This window comes from Annulohypoxylon truncatum (assembly GCF_022578515.1).
Source record: "Annulohypoxylon truncatum strain CBS 140777 unplaced genomic scaffold F4807scaffold_10, whole genome shotgun sequence".
Taxonomy (NCBI): domain Eukaryota; kingdom Fungi; phylum Ascomycota; class Sordariomycetes; order Xylariales; family Hypoxylaceae; genus Annulohypoxylon; species Annulohypoxylon truncatum.
In genome coordinates, this window is record NW_025953796.1 from 498,518 (window position 1) to 520,496 (window position 21,979).

A 21,979-nucleotide genomic window follows, 5' to 3' on the forward strand; every position below is an offset into this window, starting at 1 on the left:
CGTAGGTAGATAGATACCCGTATAGGTATTCCTTCTTTCGACAGACTTGCATGGATTAGAGAAGCTTGTGTAACAGCTTTAGAGACAACACTCCCCGAAGGAATGTTCCCCGGGAATCATTGGAGCGGTGATATAAACATACTCCCTGCTATCACGTCATCATCTAGGTAGCTCTGAAGCCTAGGTGGGTGATAAATTTCGTTGCCACTCGAATAGGTACCTTGGAACTTGGAGCATCTAGCTATGTCGGTGAAGAAAAGCCTCCTCCAGGACTTTTCTATTCCCTTAGGAATCATACTTTTTCCCTCATACACATGAGTTTTGTACGCTTCGAATTGCTTAGCTGAGCCGAGCCATATAACAGTTGAAGCTTCCAATTCCTAGATTTATAAGAAGTTCTAAGCTAAAACGTACGTTGGTTCAATACCTAGGTAACCATGTATTATAGAAAATGAGGACACTATGTTCCAACTTGATGTGTGATGTTTGAGCCGCCGTCGTAGCATCGAAACGAGCATAGAGCCCTAAGATTTCCAAAATCGGTAACCGAATATCCACTTGCCGAATCAATTTAGCCAATTGAAAGGCAACCACGACCGGCACAACATCGGAGCTCCGTAACGACCTTTTCCAGCATTGTCATATACTGAGAATCCTGAGCAAGTCACCACATCCGGTTCGTCCGGAATCAGCCCGGTTAGCTCAATCGGTAGAGGTTAGTTGACTGCTCCAATGTTCTCTTAACCATACGATGCTAACCATCCGAATAGCGTGAGACTCTTAATCTCAAGGTTGCGGGTTCGACCCCCGCATCGGGCTCAATTCCCGATGCATCTCTTCTAAAGAGATACTGCGAACCATATTTTTTCTCATTTACTTCTATGAATTCCCTTTTTTCGTAAATCACTTTGTGACATCATTCACTAAGTCAAAACTATACGTATAACAATTAAATTTACAATACCAGGTTGAGGAATTATCCCTAATAAGCTGGTAGGTTGGCAAATTTACTCAAGTAGAAAACAAATCACAAATCAAGGCTTCTTCAACGGAGAAATACGGAGCACTAAATCTCAAAAGGAATAAGGGGTCATCAACGGGGTCAAGCTCTAAACCACAATTGAATGAAATGCGAGACATCGATATGGTTTAAGACAACATGAAAACCATCTTATCCTCTCTGAAATGGGTTGATGTGCTCTTCCACTACGTAGATTTCTCATGGCCCGCTGTCGCAACTTCTAGTATTTCCTTCTCAAGCCCGGCAACGTGAATAAATTCAATGCCAGCATTCTCTAGCTTCTGCTTGCTGGAATTACCACTTACGAACTTTTCTGGTTCGTAAACTCCGACGTAGACGGTTTTGATCCTGTTCCCTATAGCCAATAGTCTATCCACGCATGGCAAGTTGCCGCTGAGCCTTTGAGAACATGGTTCAACTGTCGTGTAAAGTATGGTTTCTTCAGGGAGCACTTCATCTAGGCGACTTGTGGGCACACCGTGCCTCTCTGAAATCTTCTCAAGACAACACTCTTCAGCATGTGTGTTCCCTGGAAGTTCTAGTGTGTAGCCAGTTGCTAATATCTCGTTCGTGGCTGCGTTCACCACAACGGCTCCGACCCGATAGTTGGTAGGCTTCGGCGGGGATTTAGAGGCTAAAGAAAGGGCGAACTTCATGTACGATATATGGTCCCCTGCCACTATATCATTTTTGAATATCTCTTCGGCCATTTTCCTTATGATGGGATAGAATGGTAATGGATTACATACACGTGCCCATTCGAATTTCGATTACTTGCATAGGGTGCCTGGCTAGTAACCCCCTGCCCCGCTGTACCCCGCTAATACAATTAATTGACGGAGCCTTATCGATAATTCGCGTAGACAGGAAACGCGTGTAACGCGATCTTGATACTTTTGCTCATCAAACACTAAACATTAAACATTGAACACTCACTACCATCTGCACCATCTACATCACTTCTTGTGTTATTCACTCGCTATGGATGATTCAGATGATCTCCTCGTGGGCGAGCCGCCAATTATTGACCCATACGAGGTCCTTGGCCTTGAGCGCACGGCAGATGAGGGCCAAATCAAATCAGCCTACCGAAAGCTCGCCCTAAAGAACCATCCAGGTAAGCTTTGGACCGCACGGAATATCTGACCAATTCCACATCCTGAACTATGCCATCTATAGACAAGGTCACCGAAGATCAGAAACAAAAAGCACACGAGACTTTTCAATCCATAGCCTTCGCCTACGCCGTCTTGTCCGATCCGGCAAGACGCAAACGTTACGATGAGACAGGCTCAACTTCCGAGTCCATTGTCGACTCGGACGGCTTCAGCTGGTCAGATTTCTATCGAGAGCAATACCGCGATAGCATTACTGCCGATGCGATAGAGAAGTTCGCCCAGCAGTACAAGGGATCCGATGAAGAAAAGGATGATATCCTGATCGCTTACGAACAGCACAAAGGCAAGATGGATGGAATCTATGAATCAGTCATGCTTAGCGACGTCCTCGAAGATGACGAAAGGTTCCGCGCAATCATTGACGAAGCAATTGCCAACAAAGATGTTCCCGCGTTCAAAGCATACACGCACGAGAGTAAGAAGTCCAAAGAGGCTCGAATCAAGGCTGCTCAGAACGAGAGTACTGAAGCCGAGGAATATGCCAAGGAACTAGGAGTGCATGACAAGTTGTTTGGTGGTAAGGACAAGAAAGGCGACAAGGGTAAAGGAAAAGGCAAGGGCAAGAAGGGATCATCTGAAGACGACCTGGCAGCACTTATCCGCAGTAATCAGCAAGGCCGAAGCAATTTTCTAGACAATCTCGCGGCCAAGTACGGCGCTGCGCCGAATACTAAGAAGGGAAAAAAGCGCGCAGTTCCGGAAGAGGAACCCTCGGAGGAAGCCTTCCAAGCTGCTGCCGCAAGACTTAAGAAGGGGAGAAAGAAGTGATTCTATCACGAAGCGCTTGATTTAATCTGGTTATTTTCTTCTGCACGGCGTCTGCGGCATTGTATTAAGGCAAGCAAGGAATCATCGGGACAGGTATGCATCGGGTCTAAAGTCCGACAATGCTGTTTAGTAACAGCTGCAATAAATATAACAACACTTAATCCGAGATGATGGCTGTTTATAGCATCATCTACAAACGTACTATAGTAAGGGTGATCCCTAGGTACCTCCCAAATGTGCCTATAGTGGGTAGGTGGCAGATGGAGTCAGAAAAAGTGCCCCATGTGCTAAAGCTACTGTTTTGTACTGTGATTCAAGTTATCCCCTCTTCGACATATATAGGTAGCTTATACGCGCTCTAGGGTGTAGTGGGTGCCGATTATGTAACTTAGGGGATAGATTGAGTCACAGTGTAATATAGTAAGATTAGCACATGGGACACTTTTTCTGACTCCATTCTGGGTGGGTAGGTCGATTATGTACCTCGATACGTCATTCAAGCAAGCAGGCGCTACAGAGCTCGATAGGCAGCCCTACACAATAAGTGGGGCATACCCTAGCTTTAGCTCTGAAGCTTTCCGCGTCTTGTCGCGTCACTTTGTCTAATGCCAACTTCAACTTTTCAAGACAGCAACTCGCCAGACTTGTCAGCATTGCTTTTTAGCAATCAACTATCAAAATGCCATGACAAGTGCGGAGCCGCTTGTGTATTATCCCGCATATTGCTTTCACCTCTCCCCGACAATAAACAAATGGTGTCCACTGCGCGCTATCGACATCCATGGTCTTGAACGTCGACCTGGATTTGAAGGTATTCATATATGCGATCTCGTCATACGTACGACTTAGCTGACCATATCAAAGCCGACAATGTCTTTTTCTCTCTAAACCACCCCATTCGTTGGGTTCGCATCGTTGGGGTCGTGGTTGCAATAGACGAATATCATGGGAGCCGAGTATATACAATTGATGACAGCACCGGCGCATGTATCGAGTGTCGCGTGAAGATCCCGAAGCCGGCCAATGATAAATGCCAGAACGGCGTAGATCACGAGACGACCGCAGTACCTCCCGCTCCGGATCCATATTCCGATATTGATGTCGGCATGGTCGTTGAGGCCAAGGGTAGTACGACGATCTTTAGGGATCAAAAACAGATCCAGATTCAGAAATTGCAGCGAGTCAGGTCGACAAATCAGGAGGTCCAGTTTTGGAACAAGATTCAAGAATTTCGAAGAGAAGTTCTAAGCCGACCTTGGGTGCTAGAAAGGAGAGAGATACGCCGATGTAAGAAGCAGCACATGGCTGATGTGGATGCTGAGGAGCATAGAAAAAAGAAGGGGAAGGAATACGGATATTCTCTCGATCGGAGAACCCAGAGTGAAGAGCGCACGGTCAGAAATGAGCATACGAAAAGCAAGCCTACCAATCAAGAACCTTTGAGTAAGCCGGGAGTCAGGGACGCATACATTAACGGTCAATACGATGCGTTGGGGTTATAGAGATGCGATGCATCATGACGCTCTGCTCTGGTTTGTGGATGAGCATGTCATCTCTGGGCTCATGGTTGATGTTCCCGATGACACGGTGTTTGAAAAAGGGGCTGACAAGTATCGTTACAGCTACCGTAGTAGGGGTCGTGATACCCCCTACCTCCTACTTCCTACTTCTATCACCTGTATGCAAAGGTTGAAACAACCTTATTATGTGTCTTATCCAGATGCTCCTTCTCGTCACTAGGAACGTCTTAGCAATCGAAACGCTAGAACATATAAGTGGGTCCGTCGAAGTTGAGCTCAGTGACAATTGGTGCCTCGTAAATGCAGGTTATACAAACCTGCTTATTCTTTGCACACAGTGACTTCCAAAGTCAAGTTGTGAAGAGACATCATTCTTTCCAACTTGTAGCATATCTCAACTTGAGGCAAGCACGAAGCTATCATTCATGGTTCGTCAGCAATTCATACCTAGAATTTGACTAAACGTGTCAACTGACGCGGCCACCATAATACTTACATACCTAGTACTATTTCCTTACAACATCTCTTCTCTCTATCAACGCCTCATAGACCTAGACCCGCTACCTGAGACCGAGTAATATTTCTCTTGCTCTTTTATCTCCAATATCCCTAATTCGTATAACCTTGGGTTTATCTCGTTCTCCAATAGCGACACTCCGCAATTCTCGAGTCTCATTCCAGTGACTCTTCTAGACTCCTTCGTTTGCTCAAACCCACCATATAGGTAGGACCCTTTAGCTCCTTTTCGAGACAACCCATTCCTCAGCTCAGTTCATGACATGGACTAGACTACACACGTCACATAACGCTGGCAATTCTGAGTCAACCGTCGTCTGGTACACCGATTTCATTCTTTAGTATCACCATCAGGTACTCAAGCCATTCATCATGGCTGTCAAGAAAACATCTAACCTGCCCACTACTTATTGGGCTCGGAGTATTGGGTTTCAAACTTCGAACTTGATCGTGTCTACGACTTAAATAGTATTATGATACACTTTGCTACACCCTTTGCTTTTAATGTCTTTTAACGAAGCTACGATATCACGATACTTAAAACATCATACGCTGAGTACTGGTTGCTGTCGAGCACCTCCTGATAGAGTCTTATAATAAAATCACCAAAAACACTTTCTCTTTAACCCCTATTCACTTCTCTGGATTGATCATGCGGTTATTTTGGTTACTGACATTACTTCAGGTCTCCCCCGGCCTAACAGCCTGGATTTGGGCTTCGAATAACGGGATCCGGTCATATCGTCAAGGCAAGCTCACTAGACGAGTTTTGCAAGATAACTACTCTCCTATACCGGCAAGCCAGGATCCTCGCCCCGAGGGCCATCAACGTATCCGTATCATTGCAAATTCCTCAGATCCAGAGACAAATTGCACAGCTGGGGGGATACCACCGAACGCAACCCCTATTCTGGAACCATCTGGACCCGAGGCTAACCCGGAAAACACTACCATGCCTCCGCCAACAGACATCTTCGGCATGCCAATTGCAACGAGCGCTCCTTCGCCGATTTTCCCGGTCCGAAAAGACCATCCAGTTGCTCGAACAGGGATAAATGGACCGGCACCGATAGGCACGAACAAATTCTACGCCAATTTCTTCCTCGGTAAACAGGTCTCGCCTACGTATGTGCATCCTTATTCAGTGGTTTGGTCGCAGGGCCAGGGAGCCTCGTCCAGTTGGGGATTGGCGATATCGCATACAGAAGCAGACCAGATTACCTACGGTGAGGTGTCGAGCGAGACAGGTGCCGCTAGATATTTCTTAAACCCTATCGGTATTCAGTCTCTGTGTCTCTCGGCACAGGAACTAGGGCCACAAACCACTTTGACGACTGACAGTCTCTCGTCACAGTCGGCTAATGTCAACCTACAAGCTGACTCGAAGGCGAAGCCTATAGTCACATTCCCACTGGTGCAAGGCATGGGGTTCGTTACGGCCATCTACAAAGGAGGAACGCCGGTCATCAGCACTGGTATCTTCTTCAAGACGGTCACGAAATCGATCAAAGGGCCCAAGGAAGGCGTGACCAAGTACACCTTATATCTGGAAAACGGTAAAGTATGGCATGTTTACGCCTATTCGGAGAAGGGTGACACTTTCGACCTCACCGTAGTCAACAACAAATTAGCCAAGGCCGAGAAACCTTTCGACGGTATCGTTCAGGTCGCAAAAGATCCAGGCAATGCTGAAACTATAATCGATGCCGCATCTGGGGCATACCCAACTGGTGTAGCTCTCTCCGGCTCGATCTCTGGGTCGAAGGGTACATATTCCTTCACCTTCCAGAAGGGAGGACTCTCGAGTGCCAAGCTACTGATGTACGCTCTGCCTCATCATTATGATGCTTTCGATGATGCTACATATAAAAGTATGACTCCGGCAAAGCTGCAAACTACGACCAAGGGAATGGCAGTAGGTGTCGTCGCAGATTCGTGGACAATGGTTGAGCCGAATATGCCCATTTCAATGGGATTCGCTCCATGGGATCCCGTCGATGGCGAGAAGAAGACTTTGAGCGACTCAGCAATTAAACAGATCAGCCCGATAGCGGTTAATGAGACCGCTCAGGACGTATCACAGCAGTCGGATCAAAATTCGATGTATTTTGGCGGAAAGGTATCATTCACCATAGTGTAGTCATCATTCTACATCTACTGTTTGGTAGCTGACGTTTAGAACAGGCATTGGCGAAGTTTGCCGGAATTTGTTACACGGCCAATGACTTGCTGAAGAACACGACGTTGGCTCAGACTGGTCTGAAGAAATTGAAAGTCGCCTTTAGTCGATTCGCAACAAACAGACAGCAATTTCCGCTCTATTATGATTGTAAGCAGAACCTATCCAAATGCCAGGGTTTGACTGACTCTAGAAGCTGCTTGGGGAGGGTTGGTCTCTTCGGCAACCTACCAGACAGGAAATAACGGCGCGGACTTTGGCAATACATTCTACAACGACCACCATTTCCACTACGGCTACTTTATCTACGCCGCTGCCATCATCGGTTACCTCGACCCTGGTTGGCTAACCAAAGAAAACGTCGACTTTGTGAACACGATGGTCCGAGATATCGCCAATCCTTCTCCCTTAGACAAATATTTCCCAATTTTCCGCAATTTTGACTGGTATCATGGCCACAGCTGGGCACATGGCCTATTTGAGACGGCTGATGGAAAGGTCAGTTATGTTAATAATATGACATCGTGACCCGGTGATGCTGAACCGTCTCACAGGACCAGGAATCGAGTTCGGAAGACGCGATGCATGCCTATGCTATCAAGATGTGGGGAAAGACGATCAAGGATTCTAATATGGAGGCCCGGTAATAGTATATGACCAATACGTACTGCTATATAAACTGACGGTTTTTGATGCATAGGGGTAATCTGATGCTAGCTATCATTGCTCGCTCTCTCAACCGATACTACCTCTACACAGAAGACAACAAGGTACAGCCTCCGGAGTTTGTTGGTAACAGGGTTGCCGGTATTCTGTTCGAGAATAAGTGCGATCATACGACGTACTTCGGGTCGAACATTGAATACGTCCAAGGTATCCATATGATACCGCTGTTGCCTAGCACGAAGCTCACTCGACCCGCTAAGTTCGTCAAACAAGAGTGGGCGACGTACTTTGACAACGGACGAGCCGACAACGTCGACGGAGGCTGGAAGGGAATTCTTTACGCCAATCTGGCCACGGTTGATCCTCAGGCCGCATGGAAATTCTTTACGCAGGAGGACTTCGATTCCGCATGGCTAGATGGGGGCGCTTCGTTGACGTGGTATCTGGCGTACAGCGCAGGTAAGTCCAGATTGGTTCTAGTTTTTGAACCGTAGGTGAACTGACTATTTCCAAGCCTTTATGTGATAGGTGGACGAATCTTACCGGTTTTTACGGGGAGGTGGGTTGCTTACTGAAGGACTGAGCAAGACGACTGGATATATTGAAGACGCGGAAGGCCCATTTAGGAACATATTGGCATGAGTAATGATCAAGGCTAGATCACGAAGTATGGATTTGGGCTGAGTCTTGCGGATAGGCTCTAAATACCGATAGTAGCTACTTGTATACATACCTCTAACCTAGGAGCAGAATTGATTTCATATTTTCACCCCGCGTTTCCATTGATCGGGCGCAGTAGGTGGTTCGGTAGCTCGAAGTTCTGAGCCTTACGAATAGCCTATGGCGATGATGATAGAAATGGACGTGTCATGGCCACCTCAGGTATAGGCAATAAGGAGACGAGTCTTCTTTAGTATAGCTTGGCTTACACATGAAGAGAGGGGATGGATATATGTAGAGCGAAGTATTCGTACGATGACGTCTAGACCCCACGTTATCTCAACGTGCTGCTGTGTAACTTACGCAAGCAGGCAAGGCGGGTTTATCGATACTAATTCCAGGAGTATGCTTATCTAGATCTAGTGTGGTTTATTGTAAGTACAGTACAGTGCGTACCAAGTACTGTGGGAGGCCTCCATCTTTATCCGTCACTATCAGACTGTTTCATAGAACTTTTCAGGTTTCACGACATTTCGGCATAGCCACTCTTGGCATTTCCTCGTCTATTAATCGGTACTATGAGCAGTTGATATGAGGTACGTAAACTGTCCGTCAATTGGCGGCGGCCGGACATGGTGCGGAGGCCATTGGTGTAGATATTTAGGTATGTACTTACAATTACCGGCCGTTCCTTGGTCGCTTCATCTTTTCCCTCATTCTGGTCCGGATGGTTCGGGGGAAATCCACTTATTTTATTTTCCTGTTCCAAGCGTGCTTGTTTTGAGGATTGACCTCTGACTTGGATCAGCTTAGATCGTTTGATTCGTTTCTCAGTCGAGCTCGGGGTGCCTTGTCCTGACAATCGGAGCGGTTGGAGGCTTGGAGCTAGAAAGTCGTGCTTAGCTTCCCTGTCAGGTAATACACCCTGTATACCATCCCACAAGCCCCTGCTTTTCTGGATCCTTGTGCACCCTTCGAGCTACCGCCACGTTTTACTGCAAGGTATGAGACGGCTGCTCAGTGCTGCATACGTGCATAGTACGCTTCCTTCACCGTGTAAGGGCCTAGCGTACCTAGTAAAGTCAATTCCATTAGCTTGGTGACCTAGGTATATCTCAGAACAGACAACGTCAACATCTGTGACTTGGACAATCAACAAAGAAAAAGATACATCTAGCTAATCCTTCTTAGGCCTGCGAGAAAATAAGTTCGAATAGCCGCGCCTTGGCAAATTCTAGGACCTCTCATTACCTTTCTTCGAATACTAAGCTGCTAGGTTAATACATGCCAATACATACCAAGAGTCCAAGACGCAGGACAAGCCAAACAAGCCACCAAGATCGCTAGGGACATTGAAGCGAAGCTACCTGGCTGTGGTGATCACGGTGATCACGACTCGCCCGAACTGTATTGCGCCTAGAAACGTTGTTTTTGATTTTAGCACTTTAGTCACCCCCCTTGAGCCCTTGAGTCTCATTTCCCTTCTCTAGAGGGCGGGAAAAAAACAAAGGCTCAGTTCCTGGTAGCTTTCTCTCGGCCACCTGCGCCTCAATCTCTGCACTTTTTTTTTTCTTTCCATTTCGTTGCTTTCGGAGAAACCCAATTGAGTCCCAATGGTGTGTAAGTACAGATGACATCTTCTTTCTTTGGACTAGAACTCTTCTCAATATACCACACCCAGCACACCCAGCACACCCTATACCACCCATACATTTACCCAATTGCATGCCCGATTATTAGTCAGAACCTTTCCCTCTCCCCGTTCCTCTCTGTTTTATCTTAGATTTCGTCTCTTCGCGCCTGCTACGTCCCGCAGAGTATGTGGTGTCTGTCACCACCGATACATTGACGGACGGACCGACGCTTAGCTTATTCTGTTGGCTAACAATGACGCGCGACGATGGATCGCGATTTAGTCAATTTACCCAGCTTTCACGCACAAATCCGCAAGACGGTAACGGGCTTGACCGTTGGTAGTCAGCATCATCACGAGAATGGAGAGCCGCACGAGGGTACGCCTTTAATAGGTAATGGAAATGGTACCATTACCCAGAACGGATATGGACATGGACATGGACATGGAAATGGACATAGCGACACGTGGGAGTTCTTTTTCAATTCGCATTACACCCCCGGTGCCGACAATCCGAAGCCATGGGTGAAGTATCCAGCGCACGTATGGCACATCACTAAGGCTACTCTACTGAGCAGTACGTATACCGCATCTCGGCACGTAGGTAGGGATAATTTATGTACTAAAGTCGATCTTTGATAGGCCCGGTCAATATTCTTCTCGTCGCCGTGCCGATTGGCATCATCGCTGGTCAAGCCGGCTGGGATCCGGTCGCCGTTTTTGTCATCAATTTTTTCGCCATCATTCCTTTAGCTGCCGTCTTATCGTTTGCGACCGAGGAAATATCCGTCAAACTCGGCGAGGCTCTTGGCGGATTGCTCAATGCTACTTTCGGCAATGCTGTGGAATTGATCGTAGGCCGGCCCCCAACCCGCAATGACATGCATGATCCGTTTTATTGACTACCTTCCCTGCAGGTTAGCATAATCGCATTAAGAGACAGACAAATCGAGGTCGTGAAGTCGTCCATGATTGGCTCGATCTTATCGAATCTACTCCTCGTCATGGGTATGTGCTTCTTCTTCGGTGGCATCGTCAATATGAGGGACGGCGATGGCCACGGCCAGGAACAAAGCTTCCAGACCATCACTGCCCAGACAACCGCTTCTTTGATGACCCTGTCTGCTGCTTCCATGATCCTCCCCGGCACGGTAAGCACTCTATTCAAACCACAGGGTCTAAGGAAATTTATACTAAATATTTCAGTTGTTCATGATTATCAACGATAGCGACGAAGGCGACACCGGCGAGCGCAACAACATCATCCTGTCACTTTCTCGCGGCACGGCCATTATTCTGCTCCTTCTCTACGTTTTATATCTATTTTTCCAGCTAAGAACGCACCACAAGCTGTTTAGTGCTGAGTCAGGGGTCGAGTCACAATCGGCGCAGAACGAAACGCAGCTACCGGCTGATGCTCAGGCCGAAAATGTGCGACCAGTAGTACAGGAGTCCAGCGAGGAGGAGGAAGAAGTTCACATGAGCCCGTATTCCGCTGCTGCCGTCCTTATTGTCGCGACTGTCCTGGTCTCTATCTGCGCCGACTATCTGGTAGAAAGCATAGATGCTCTAGTGGAACGCGCTCATATAAGCCGAAGCTTCATTGGTCTTATCCTAATTCCCATCGTAGGCAATGCCGCGGAGCACGTCACGGCCGTTGTTGTGGCTGTTAAAAACAAGATGGATCTGGTAAGGGATATTCCGAGAAAATGTTATCGAGTTGCAGCTAACGAGTTACAGGCCATGGGAGTTGCTATCGGCTCCAGTATCCAGATTGCTTTGTTCGTAACCCCATTCCTCGTGGTCCTCGGATGGATTATGGATAGAGACATGGATCTTCATTTTGAGACTTGTATGTTAACTCAGATTATTCTCCGTTGTTCGTAACTAACGTAATCCAGTTGAAACTGTGTCGTTCGCATTAGCCGTGCTGGTCGTGATCTACACGGTCCAAGACGGAAAATCCAACTACCTCGAGGGCGCAATGGTAATGTTAACGATTTCTCCTTATTTAGACAGCGATACTAATTTTGATATAGTTGATGGCTCTCTACATCATCATCGCCTTAGCGTTCTTCGTCACCCCTAGCCAGTACTTCAACACTGATTGGGTTGTTGGTAAGCTAAGCAGCCTGGTTGGATCGACATGATTCCGAGTTTTGCCATTCGCAATCCACCCTCGAAGGGCGGATAAGCTGCGCGCAAGGCGCGTAACAGTTCACGACTCTACGTTCAGTTACCCGACGCATCCCCTGACATTGTGGTTGGGGTGTATCGTGCTATTTGTAGCACTACCATAAATTTACTTCATAAATTTACTTTTCGAGTCAGTGTTCTTCACGTGGGTAGTAATCTTCAGCAATTTTCTTTGTCTTTATCTGTATATTAGTGAAGTTTACCTAGGTCTGAAAAAGAAGAGACGCCAGCTACCCACCGGAAATTTGGCGGTTTACGCGGTAGCGGGAATACAGAATATAGGCATATAGGGGCATTCTGAAAACGGAGCAATAGATCAGATGTATTTCTATTTACGAAGTTTGGATGTATATAGACGGTAATAAACCCATCCATATTTCAATTTTCCAGGGGTGAAAGCTTTGTAGGTACTTGGGTACTTAATCCCGATTTCCCGACCGATCTTTGGTGGTCCAAGGTTGTCTCCAATTCGGATGCGGGGCTTTGGCGGGGTAGCTGCGATGAACGTCACTACCAAGCAAGACATTGTCTTTACTCGAAGCACATGGAAGTTATATTGTTTTCTTTCTATCAGGACAGCCAGTCAATTCATGTCAATTCCTATGTCGTGTCTCCGCGCTCTCTATAGAACACCATATCGATCATCTACATTACGCCCATCTACCCAATTCATCGGTAGGCTGCTCCTCTTGTCTTTCGCGACTAGTTGTCTATACGTATGGTTGATGTAGTGGAATCTAATTGGGAGAGCGCATAGGTGCTTGGCGCACGTTCGCAACCATGGCGACGACTACGAACACGAATAACTATAAGTTCAACCACTCCATGTAAGACCATAGCTACCTTCTATCTACGTACGAGCATGTAAAGAGGAACTATTTCTAAACATGGCGACTTAACCCTACCTAGGTTAAGAGTGAAGGACCCTAAAGCATCCGGTATGCATTGCTCACTCACCCCACCACGTTTCTTAACTCTGTAAGTAAAATAGATAAGCGCAATCAACTAAACAGGGAGGCGCGCGTGCGTTTTTTTTCTTATAGTCAAATTCTACGAGTTCCTAGGCATGAGCCTGGTGAAGCAGCTGCAATTTCCCGAGGCCAAGTTCGACCTGTACTTCCTGGGGTACGACGCGGCGGCGGCGCACTCGCACGGCAACAGCACGTTCGACCGGCAGGGGCTCGTGGAGCTGACGCACAACTACGGGACGGAGGACGACCCGAACTACAAGGTCAACAACGGCAACGCCGAGCCGCACCGCGGGTTCGGGCATATCTGCGTCTCGGTCGATAATATCGCGGCCGCGTGTAAGAGGCTCGAGGACGCCGGGTACGGGTTTCAGAAACGGTTGCAGGATGGGCGGATGAAGAATATTGCGTTTGCGCTGGATCCGGATGGGTATTGGGTCGAGATTGTTAGTCAGAGGAAGGGGAGTAAGGGCGCGGAGGACCCGGAGGAGGAGGCGAGTGTGACGGATGTTGGGACGTATCGGATGGTGGGTTGTTTTTTTCTTCTCCCCCTTCTTCTTCGGAGCGCTTGATACGATGCCCACTTAAGTCGAGGGCGCGGGGTGACGAGGAAGTGATTGTTCGCTAACGCCTGGGTCGTGTGCCAGAACCACACGATGATCCGCGTCAAGGATGCGGAGAAGAGTCTCAAGTGGTACCAGGACGTCCTAGGCATGAGCCTGTTCCGCACGGTCGAGCAGCCCGCCGCTAAGTTCAACCTGTACTTCCTCGGGTATCCCGGGACCAAGGGTTTGCCTGAAGACGGGTTCACGGCCGACTATGAGGGCTTGCTGGAGCTGACGTGGAACTATGGGACTGAGAAGGACGAGGCGTTTAAGTATCATGATGGAAACGCGGAGCCTCAGGGCTTCGGACATATCTGTGAGTGCCTTATTTTCTTTCTTGTAGTAAGCGTTGTTGAAAAGAAAGGAAAGAAAAAAACGTGAGGAGAAGAATAAGAGCTAATAGGAAACAGGCGTTTCGGTCGATAACCTCGATGCGGCGTGCTCGAGATTCGAGACGCTGAACGTGAACTGGAAGAAGAGGCTTACGGACGGTCGGATGAAGAACGTCGCCTTCCTGCTTGATCCCGACGGATATTGGGTCGAAGTTGTGCAGAACGAGCGCTTTTCTGGTCAGGAGAACTTCTAAGGTTGGTTATTGCGTATTGTGGATGGGTATGTAGGTGTTATGTAATCGCGGTTGCTACCTACCTAGGTATTCCCTCGGAGTTGACTCTAGCTAGGAAAAGACGAGATCGAGTAATCTGATGAATATAGTAAAATGATGTGATGGATGGACCCAAAGGATGTATCTATCAGCTCCATTATTTAGCTTTCCAACACATAATTTTTCGTGAAAATAGGGTGAATCTAAGTCAAATAAGGGTTTATTTGAAATAACACGAGGAGTGAAGGGTATATAAGTTAGGTGAAGATTGGGGCCCTACCCTGGCTATTCGCTCTACGTCACCGGCCCAACAAGGTCCTCACTTAATAAGCGCCCTACATCAACCCGTTTCTGCGCCAAGAGCGACCCAGCTTAGCATTCCGCGTTGCCGCGCCATTACTAATCCTCATCTCCTTGGATCCTGAGCCTCTCGGCCCGTTCCCTCTCCCTCTCCTTCTCCTTGAAGAAGGCGAGCAAGCCTATGTCGTACGCTATCTTCAGGCATCCCGACGCGACGAACGACACCCAGAACAGGTTCCGATCGACCAGGGCGCCTGTCAGGATAGGCCCTAGGCTCTGGGCTGTCGTTTTGACGACGTTGACCGTGCCCATGACGGCCGTCCGTTCCCCGGGCAGCACGATGGTGGCTAGGAATGCGGAGCGCGGACCGCTGTCCATGGACTGCGTGCTGGAGTTTAGGACGAGGAAGACTAGGGCTAAGTGCAGGTCGCTGGGGACGCCGAGGAGGGCGCGGAAGATTTGTGAGGGGAGGTGTGTGAATACCATGGTCTGATACAGATGTTAGGTGGTTACCATAATAGTGGTAATGGGAGAGAGATGGAGGGTGTGACGTACGTTCACATTGCCAAACCGCTTAGCGAGGGAGGAAGCGACGATCATGGAGGCTCCGGCGAGTATCTGGGTCACGAAGAAGATGGAGCCCAGCTTTCCCTCCTCGATGTTGAACTGATATTTGAAATAGTATGTAATCCATGATCTGACGACATTTTAGTTATAGCCCTGCAAAACCTAGTGGTCCGTTACTTACAGTGGAGCAAGCCCAGATCCAAAAGAATCTAGGGCGAAGAGAAGACACAGCGTGATGACCGCGGGGACGCTCTCTTTACTGACGTCTGGGAGTAAAGCACGTAATCCACGCTTGGGAGGTGGGTTAGTCTCCGCATTACCCTCTAGCAGCGGCCTTGTCTCGTCGTCCCTCTGACGGCGCTGGAGCTGCTTCTTCTCCGATTCCACGGAGTGGCTCAAAAGGACCGTTAGTGTAAGCTTTACTAGACCTAAGACTGCATATCCGACATAAATAGCGCGATATGCTCGAATAAAGTCCCACTCGAGTGTCTTAGTTAGGTATTGGAGAACCCATCCGCAAACCATGCAGCCGCATGCCGTGCCTACAAGTCCCAATAGACTATACCAGGCATAGACGTCGCTCCGCTTCTTCGGATCAGTTAGCTGAGCTACAATGCTCTCTTCGATAGCCCGAAAGGGCCCAATCTCATTTCCACTTTGTATTAGTTTATGTCAGTATCTTCCTACCATATTGAAGTAAAAATCACTTTCATACCTCGGGCTTATAACCCCAACGACGGCAGCAACAAGAAGTATCCAATATGTCCCAAATAATGCGAATACGACACCGCTAGCGGCCATCAAGATGGCGCCGAGAGCGAGAGTGGCCCTCCGTCCCAACCCGTCGGCGAACAGCGTGAGGAAGAAGCTGAGACAGGTATCTCCGACCAGTGTCAGAGTCATGAAGAGGCCGATCTCCGTCTTGGGGATGGCGAGCGCGTCCAGGTATGCGACCAGGATGAGCGTCGATATGCCGTACGCGAACATACGGACGAAGCGTTGGAGACATAGCAGCTTAACGTCTCGCGAGGAGGTGTACATAGAGACGAGGCCGAGCTCTTCTAGAATCCGTTTGAGAAGGTTGCCTTTCTCTGGAGATACGCCGGGAGGGTTCGGCGAGGAGGATTCCATGGTTTCGGCTGATTACTCAATGCTGATGAGTGGAATATGATGCCTGGATGGTAGAGAAAGGAAGGAAATTTTGTTGGAAGCTATTTGATGGACTGGATCAAGCTATTCATAGCTTGTGGAGTATAAAACCGAGCTCGTCGGATATATAACTCCACAGGGCAAAGCTATAACTCAAGGTACCGTTACTAGGAAATCTTCCAAAATCTAGTAAGCATTTTCAATTATTTCATTATTATCCATAGCATGAGAAGACCTAGACCGCAACCGCAACCGCACAGGATGTGACGCCTTAGTCATACGATGTGGTTGCTTCTGATAGGATTCTGGCGCCGAAAGGTTGGTGGTGACCTTGAGCTCGGAGTTAAGTTGACCTCCCAATTGACCAACGAACGGCCTTCAATGAGCTACCCCACCTTACCCACCGTGGGTTGGTGGGGTTCATGAAGCTATCGTGGGACGACTCAGCACCAATATATCAATATCGAGTGCAACGGAGGACGTGAATGAGCAGGATATATTAGGGGGAATTTGAGCAGGGGAGCAATAGCGCGTTAATAGACTCGACTGAGAATCGTCGTGGAGTCGAAGTCAGTACATCTTCCTCACATCACCACAAGCAGCGATGAGCGTAACGAAAATGCGCAATGTACCTAATCAGGAGGCAAAAGAACAGCAAAAATTACAAGAATCGAAACGCCAGAGGAATCGCCGAAGGACAGGCAGCTCCGCGGGTGTGCAATGCAGGCCGCCCAGTCCTACCAACGCGAATTCTTGAGCTCGCGTTGATTTCTCAAGGTAAGTTTGACAAAATAGAAAGGAAGAAACGATTGTTGGAATTGGGAGCTGGGGTTTTGTAGCTTGGGGTGTGGGGCTCTCGGGCGAAGTGGGGGTATCCGTGATTACTTCAGTAAGGTGGGTTGCTGAGGGCAGTTGCGATTGTTTAACGATCCATCGTGAGGAAGTGACGATTGTTGCACGCAGCAGGTTTACCTGCATAGAATATTTTCTTTAAAGGTCTATATTACTAATCTATACCCAGCTCTCTGGTATCTTTTCGCACCTAAGTACGGCCCGCCTAGAGCCTGTATCTGAAATGCTTGTTCTGTTTGTCTGTTAGATCCTCAAACCCTTCCAACAGCTCTTCCTCTACCTCGGCATGCTGGCCTAACCTATCGCGCCGTCGGTTATCAAACCAACACCAGAGAACATACAGTCCTTGGAGTACGATTGTAGCGCAATAAGTGCCCAGCAGACCCTTAATCGCCGTTGGATATCTTGGTGCCTCGGTAGATAGAAAGAGGTGTGGACCAATGATGCTGAGTGTGTTATTGTTAGTGCATGTCAACATGTTATCTCTGCCTCTGTGGTTAAACTTACTTCCCAACAACATAACAGACAAAAAATATGCCCATGACGGCACTTCTCTTAGTATGTCCAGCGATGTTGAGACCAGGGACTGTCCAACTTAGGACAATAGGAGACCCAACTACATTCTGCAACCAACACATGGCAACAAGCGCATATCGGTGCTCGATGTTAATAGTGAGAATACCGATGAGTCCAGCCATACCGGGCAGACAGCCAAGCATGATAGAAATACCGACCATGTTAGGAAGCTGCGAGAACCGTCCTATCAAAAGACAGAAGACGATTTCAAATGCTCCCCCAGGAGCTTGCAGCAGAGATGCCCTGAGTGCGTCGAAATTGAAGCCCTTGATGATAGCCGACATGAAGTTGGTCACAGCGCCGTTGAGGAGCCCCAATGCCATCGATACCATCCATAATAAGTAGCACTTCCCATCTAGCAAGGCTTCCTTAATCTGGTAAGGCCTGATCGTCGAATCCTTTAGGCCTATCTGATTTTCGGAGACTCGCCAGACGGCAACCACACGTTCGTATTCCGTTAGCATCTTTGCATTATGCGGCCCGTCGGGAAGGAAAAGTAAGATAACGAACCCCCATACGAAGGTAAGGGCACCGACGATCTACACATATCTTCGATCAGCCTCTAAAATATAAAACCCGGAAGGGGAGGTCTACCAGGAAGATCAACTTCCATTGAGCTATGGATAATCCTTCAGCTGAGCCCGAGCCATAGGCCAGAAGTGACCCTAAGATATTCGAGACACCGTTCGTGCACAGCCAAATGGAGCTGCGCATCGTTTGCTCCTTTCTCGTCCAAAGCATCGAAGTTAGGAGAACCCACGCTGGTGAGACGCAGCCCTCGAGCATGCCCAAAAAGAAGCGAACGGCAAAAAAGCCACTGAAATTGAACACCGTAGCTTGCAGCATGCATACAATTCCCCAGACGAATAACATCCCGCCCACCAATTTCCCAATGGCAACGCGCTGTAGCAACATATTCCACGGCCAAGCTCCGCAGAGCCAACCAAAGTACAACGCGGAAGCAACCCATGTGTAATCATTGCCCGTCATGTTTGTATCGCTCTGCAAGCCGTACGCGTTGGAGTAGTTTAGACTAAGAACAATCATTATCGGAGTTCATCATAAGCGAAGTATAGATCGAACCATACGTTTGTTTATCAAGGAACGACAACATATATGTAGTCATCATCTTCGCGAAACACCTTCTATTAGGAACAAACATTGCCAGACAGAGGCGTGGACTTGAGTCAACGTACCATCGGAAGCACGAGGAGATCCAGCTTCCATCGAACCTTAACGGCGTCTGCTTCAAGCTGGGCCCTGTCATATTGAAGCGACTTCTGTAGCATATCTTTACCTAACTGATTGAGATCATTTCGCCGGTGAATCAGACGCTGTAATGCGTTCTGTTTTGGTAAGTCGAGGCCAACTCCAGGCTCGATGTCGACTAGGCTCTTAGGGATCGAGGCCTCGTTCTTCTCAGACATTTTCGCATCCATTTTGAGAGTAAATCTCAAAGGGGAAAAAATAACTTCACAAGCTTGCGAACGATGAGGAGGATGTTAAATGCTACTCCTCACTATCCTAGTCCAATGTAGGTGAGACCATGTTGACCTTTCTACTGGGGATCCTGATAACTATTAGGTACATATATGCATGATAAGATCCTTGCTATATCTATTGGTTAAGACGTGGGCGTCACGTTGCTACTTTATTTAACCTGTTAACTCCGCATGAAGAAGCATCATATTGCCTACCTAGCTAGGTACTCACCGAATAAACCTGAGGTCTATGTAATCGGCTAAAATTGTACAACCTTATAGAATTGAATGCTATCTAAATAGTTGTTCAAATTTGAGGCTTTGGACGAAGGAAATTGGTGAAGAGGAAGTTCGTCAGATAGGCAGTATCCGATCCCAATAGGTAACGATGATAAGAGGCATGACAAGGTAGTGGAGGGTTTCCTGGGACTGCTTGGTATAGATTATCTGATAATCTAGCATATAGTGGACCCCAGTAAGAGCAGGGCTCAGCTATAAAGCTGATAATAGGTTCGTTATATCCGTTGCTAAGCCCCCTCTCATCTTCAATCCTTCGGACATCGACGCCGGTGTATACCCCACACTTCTGAAAAGGAGGTCTCATTTCTCAAGGTAACGCCGTAGGTCTCTGTGAGGGGCCATGCCTATTTTAACATACATTTACTTCATGTTTCCTACAAGATGTCTGTCTTGCACATATCAGATACACTAGTGCTTGAATATGGGTGACAACAGCACTCCAGCAGCCAGGAAGTCCTGGCGAGAACTTCAAGCAGCCAAATATGCAGAGCGAGACTCAAGGATCCCAGCAGAATGGAAATTGAAGAAAGAGGACTTTCCGCCGGAGGACACAATTGACCTTCGCCCCTTTGTCAATTCATGCGGCATCTTGTCTCCAACCGAGCTAGCGATTACCAGCGAGGAGTATGATGCAACTTCGCTGGCCGCTGCCATTGCCGAGGGCAAATTCACGGCCTTGGAGGTTACCACAGCATTTTGCAAGCGTGCTGCAGTAGGACAACAGCTATGTAACATGCTTACAGAGATCATGTTCGTTGATGCACTGGAGAGGGCTAAGGAACTGGACGACATTTTCAAGAGCACAGGGAAGGTTGTCGGACCGCTACATGGAGTTCCGATGACTTTCAAAGAGTGCTTTCACTTTAAGGGGTACGATTCGACCAACGGATACATGTCTCGAGTCTTCCAACCAGCTAACCGTACGTCGCCGCTGCCGGAACTCCTACAAGCCGCAGGAGCAATAGTCATTTCAAAGACAAACGTGCCTCAGACTATGCTAGTCGCAGAGAACGACAATAATGTGTTTGGACGCTCCAAAAACCCCGTGAATTCTCGTCTGACTAGCGGCGGAAGTAGTGGAGGAGAGGGCTCAAGTCAAGCCTTCAGGTGCAGTGCTCTCGGTGTCGGCACCGATGTTGGTGGATCGGTGCGGATACCTGCGGCTTGTAATGGAGTCTATGGTTATAAGCCTAGCTTCGGGGTCATTCCTATGATCGGTTACTCCTATTCTGGCTGGTCAGGATCCAACACGGGAATCCCGGCTGTCACGGGTCCTCTAGGACATTCGGTGCGCGACCTTGATCTTTTCACTAGCGTAGTCAGAGCCGCAAAGCCCTGGTCCTTTGATCCTGCGGTGATACCGAATATCATGGAGTTTGACGTCGCTCCGCGAAAGCCTGTCATTGGCGTTATCTACGAATCTGGTCTGACACCCCACCCGCCAGTGCGCCGGGCCATGCGAGAAGCTGTTTCCAAACTAGCAGCTGCCGGGTTCGAGATAAGAGATTTCAACCCGCCGGATTTCATCGGCATCCGCGACGTCTCAGAGCAGCTGTTCACCCTCGATGGGCTCTCGTACCCGAAACAAGAGTTCGCCAAGTCGGGCGAGCCCGTGGTCCCAAGCGTCATGAAGATCGGGTTCTGGGACATACCTCCGAAAACTCAAGAGGAGGCGTGGATGTGGAATACGAAGAAAGGGCAGATCCAGAAGGAGATGTTGGACGAATGGCAGCGAGTAGGCTGTGATGTCGTCCTGGCGCCCGCTGGTCCCCACACGGCCGTACTGCCTGGAGATTGGACTAGTGACATCTACACGGTGGCTTGGAACGTGTGCGATGTAAGGACTTCCTGAACCAGTGGCTTGCTTTAGCGAAGATCTGACGTCGTATCTCTTTAGTACCCTGCCATCATAGTGCCTTTTACTCACGCTGACCCGGCTCTTGACCCAAAAGATACCGAATTCAAGCCCAAACACACAGCGGATCAAAAGAATCAAGATATGTGTATGTAAAGTCACAACGTACGATTTTGAGATTTAGCAGCTAACATTTGATACCATAGATGATCCAGAGCTTTTTAAGGGAGCGCCGGTGGCGTTGCAGATAGTTGGTCCAAGGCTGGGGGATAAGCAGCTACTCAAAGATGTTGAAATGCTCGACGGTGTTTTGAACGGTATTATTTAGCGTTTGTCTAGTCGTTTACCTAGGTACCTACCTAGTATTTAACAATACCCATCAAAA

At 48.2% G+C, this 21,979-nt stretch overlaps 9 protein-coding genes and 1 non-coding gene across 10 annotated transcripts; 7 read left to right on the forward strand and 3 right to left on the reverse strand.

The window, feature by feature from the left end:
- The first annotated feature begins 691 nt into the window (after positions 1-691).
- Positions 692-819, forward strand: F4807DRAFT_t57. The gene has a single exon. It is a non-coding gene; the product is annotated as a tRNA-Ser (tRNA).
- A 143-nt stretch (positions 820-962) lies between these two features.
- F4807DRAFT_419574 (cytidine deaminase-like protein) lies at positions 963-1,777 on the reverse strand. The gene has a single exon (XM_047997425.1). The coding sequence runs from the start codon at positions 1,729-1,731 to the stop codon at positions 1,207-1,209; it is 525 nt and encodes a 174-aa protein (XP_047855786.1). The 5' UTR covers positions 1,732-1,777; the 3' UTR covers positions 963-1,206.
- An 86-nt stretch (positions 1,778-1,863) lies between these two features.
- Positions 1,864-3,573, forward strand: F4807DRAFT_419576 (DnaJ domain-containing protein). Its single transcript, XM_047997426.1, has 2 exons — positions 1,864-2,138; positions 2,201-3,573. The coding sequence occupies exons 1-2, from the start codon at positions 2,003-2,005 to the stop codon at positions 2,965-2,967; spliced, it is 903 nt and encodes a 300-aa protein (XP_047855787.1). The 5' UTR covers positions 1,864-2,002; the 3' UTR covers positions 2,968-3,573.
- On the forward strand, positions 3,557-4,628 carry F4807DRAFT_30564 (uncharacterized protein). Its single transcript, XM_047994988.1, has 2 exons — positions 3,557-3,778; positions 3,832-4,628. The coding sequence occupies exons 1-2, from the start codon at positions 3,652-3,654 to the stop codon at positions 4,467-4,469; spliced, it is 765 nt and encodes a 254-aa protein (XP_047855788.1). The 5' UTR covers positions 3,557-3,651; the 3' UTR covers positions 4,470-4,628.
- Positions 4,629-5,497: 869 nt separating this feature from the next.
- Positions 5,498-8,365, forward strand: F4807DRAFT_30567 (glycoside hydrolase family 81 protein). The gene is made up of 5 exons (XM_047994989.1): positions 5,498-7,122; positions 7,188-7,332; positions 7,379-7,680; positions 7,737-7,825; positions 7,883-8,365. Exons 1-5 carry the CDS (start codon positions 5,656-5,658, stop codon positions 8,340-8,342), a joined length of 2,463 nt encoding a protein of 820 aa, XP_047855789.1. The 5' UTR covers positions 5,498-5,655; the 3' UTR covers positions 8,343-8,365.
- Positions 8,366-9,697: 1,332 nt separating this feature from the next.
- F4807DRAFT_419594 (Calcium/proton exchanger) lies at positions 9,698-12,784 on the forward strand. The gene is made up of 7 exons (XM_047997427.1): positions 9,698-10,718; positions 10,784-10,995; positions 11,059-11,292; positions 11,348-11,830; positions 11,882-11,993; positions 12,043-12,128; positions 12,181-12,784. Exons 1-7 carry the CDS (start codon positions 10,409-10,411, stop codon positions 12,289-12,291), a joined length of 1,548 nt encoding a protein of 515 aa, XP_047855790.1. The 5' UTR covers positions 9,698-10,408; the 3' UTR covers positions 12,292-12,784.
- Positions 12,785-13,117: 333 nt separating this feature from the next.
- F4807DRAFT_450966 (glyoxalase I) lies at positions 13,118-14,496 on the forward strand (the record flags this gene model as incomplete). The annotated part of the gene is made up of 5 exons (XM_048000187.1): positions 13,118-13,164; positions 13,247-13,275; positions 13,381-13,832; positions 13,953-14,226; positions 14,321-14,496. The coding sequence occupies 5 exons, from the start codon at positions 13,118-13,120 to the stop codon at positions 14,494-14,496; spliced, it is 978 nt and encodes a 325-aa protein (XP_047855791.1).
- A 71-nt stretch (positions 14,497-14,567) lies between these two features.
- On the reverse strand, positions 14,568-16,889 carry F4807DRAFT_30759 (MFS general substrate transporter). Its single transcript, XM_047995003.1, has 4 exons — positions 16,097-16,889; positions 15,563-16,036; positions 15,370-15,511; positions 14,568-15,303 (listed from the first exon to the last, which is right to left on the reverse strand). The coding sequence occupies exons 1-4, from the start codon at positions 16,510-16,512 to the stop codon at positions 14,914-14,916; spliced, it is 1,422 nt and encodes a 473-aa protein (XP_047855792.1). The 5' UTR covers positions 16,513-16,889; the 3' UTR covers positions 14,568-14,913.
- A 593-nt stretch (positions 16,890-17,482) lies between these two features.
- On the reverse strand, positions 17,483-19,572 carry F4807DRAFT_419627 (MFS general substrate transporter). Its single transcript, XM_047997428.1, has 5 exons — positions 19,155-19,572; positions 19,047-19,087; positions 18,553-18,991; positions 17,890-18,497; positions 17,483-17,828 (listed from the first exon to the last, which is right to left on the reverse strand). Exons 1-5 carry the CDS (start codon positions 19,395-19,397, stop codon positions 17,588-17,590), a joined length of 1,572 nt encoding a protein of 523 aa, XP_047855793.1. The 5' UTR covers positions 19,398-19,572; the 3' UTR covers positions 17,483-17,587.
- Positions 19,573-21,973, forward strand: F4807DRAFT_419638 (amidase). The gene is made up of 3 exons (XM_047997429.1): positions 19,573-21,576; positions 21,637-21,742; positions 21,801-21,973. The coding sequence occupies exons 1-3, from the start codon at positions 20,161-20,163 to the stop codon at positions 21,920-21,922; spliced, it is 1,644 nt and encodes a 547-aa protein (XP_047855794.1). The 5' UTR covers positions 19,573-20,160; the 3' UTR covers positions 21,923-21,973.
- Positions 21,974-21,979: the final 6 nt, after the last annotated feature.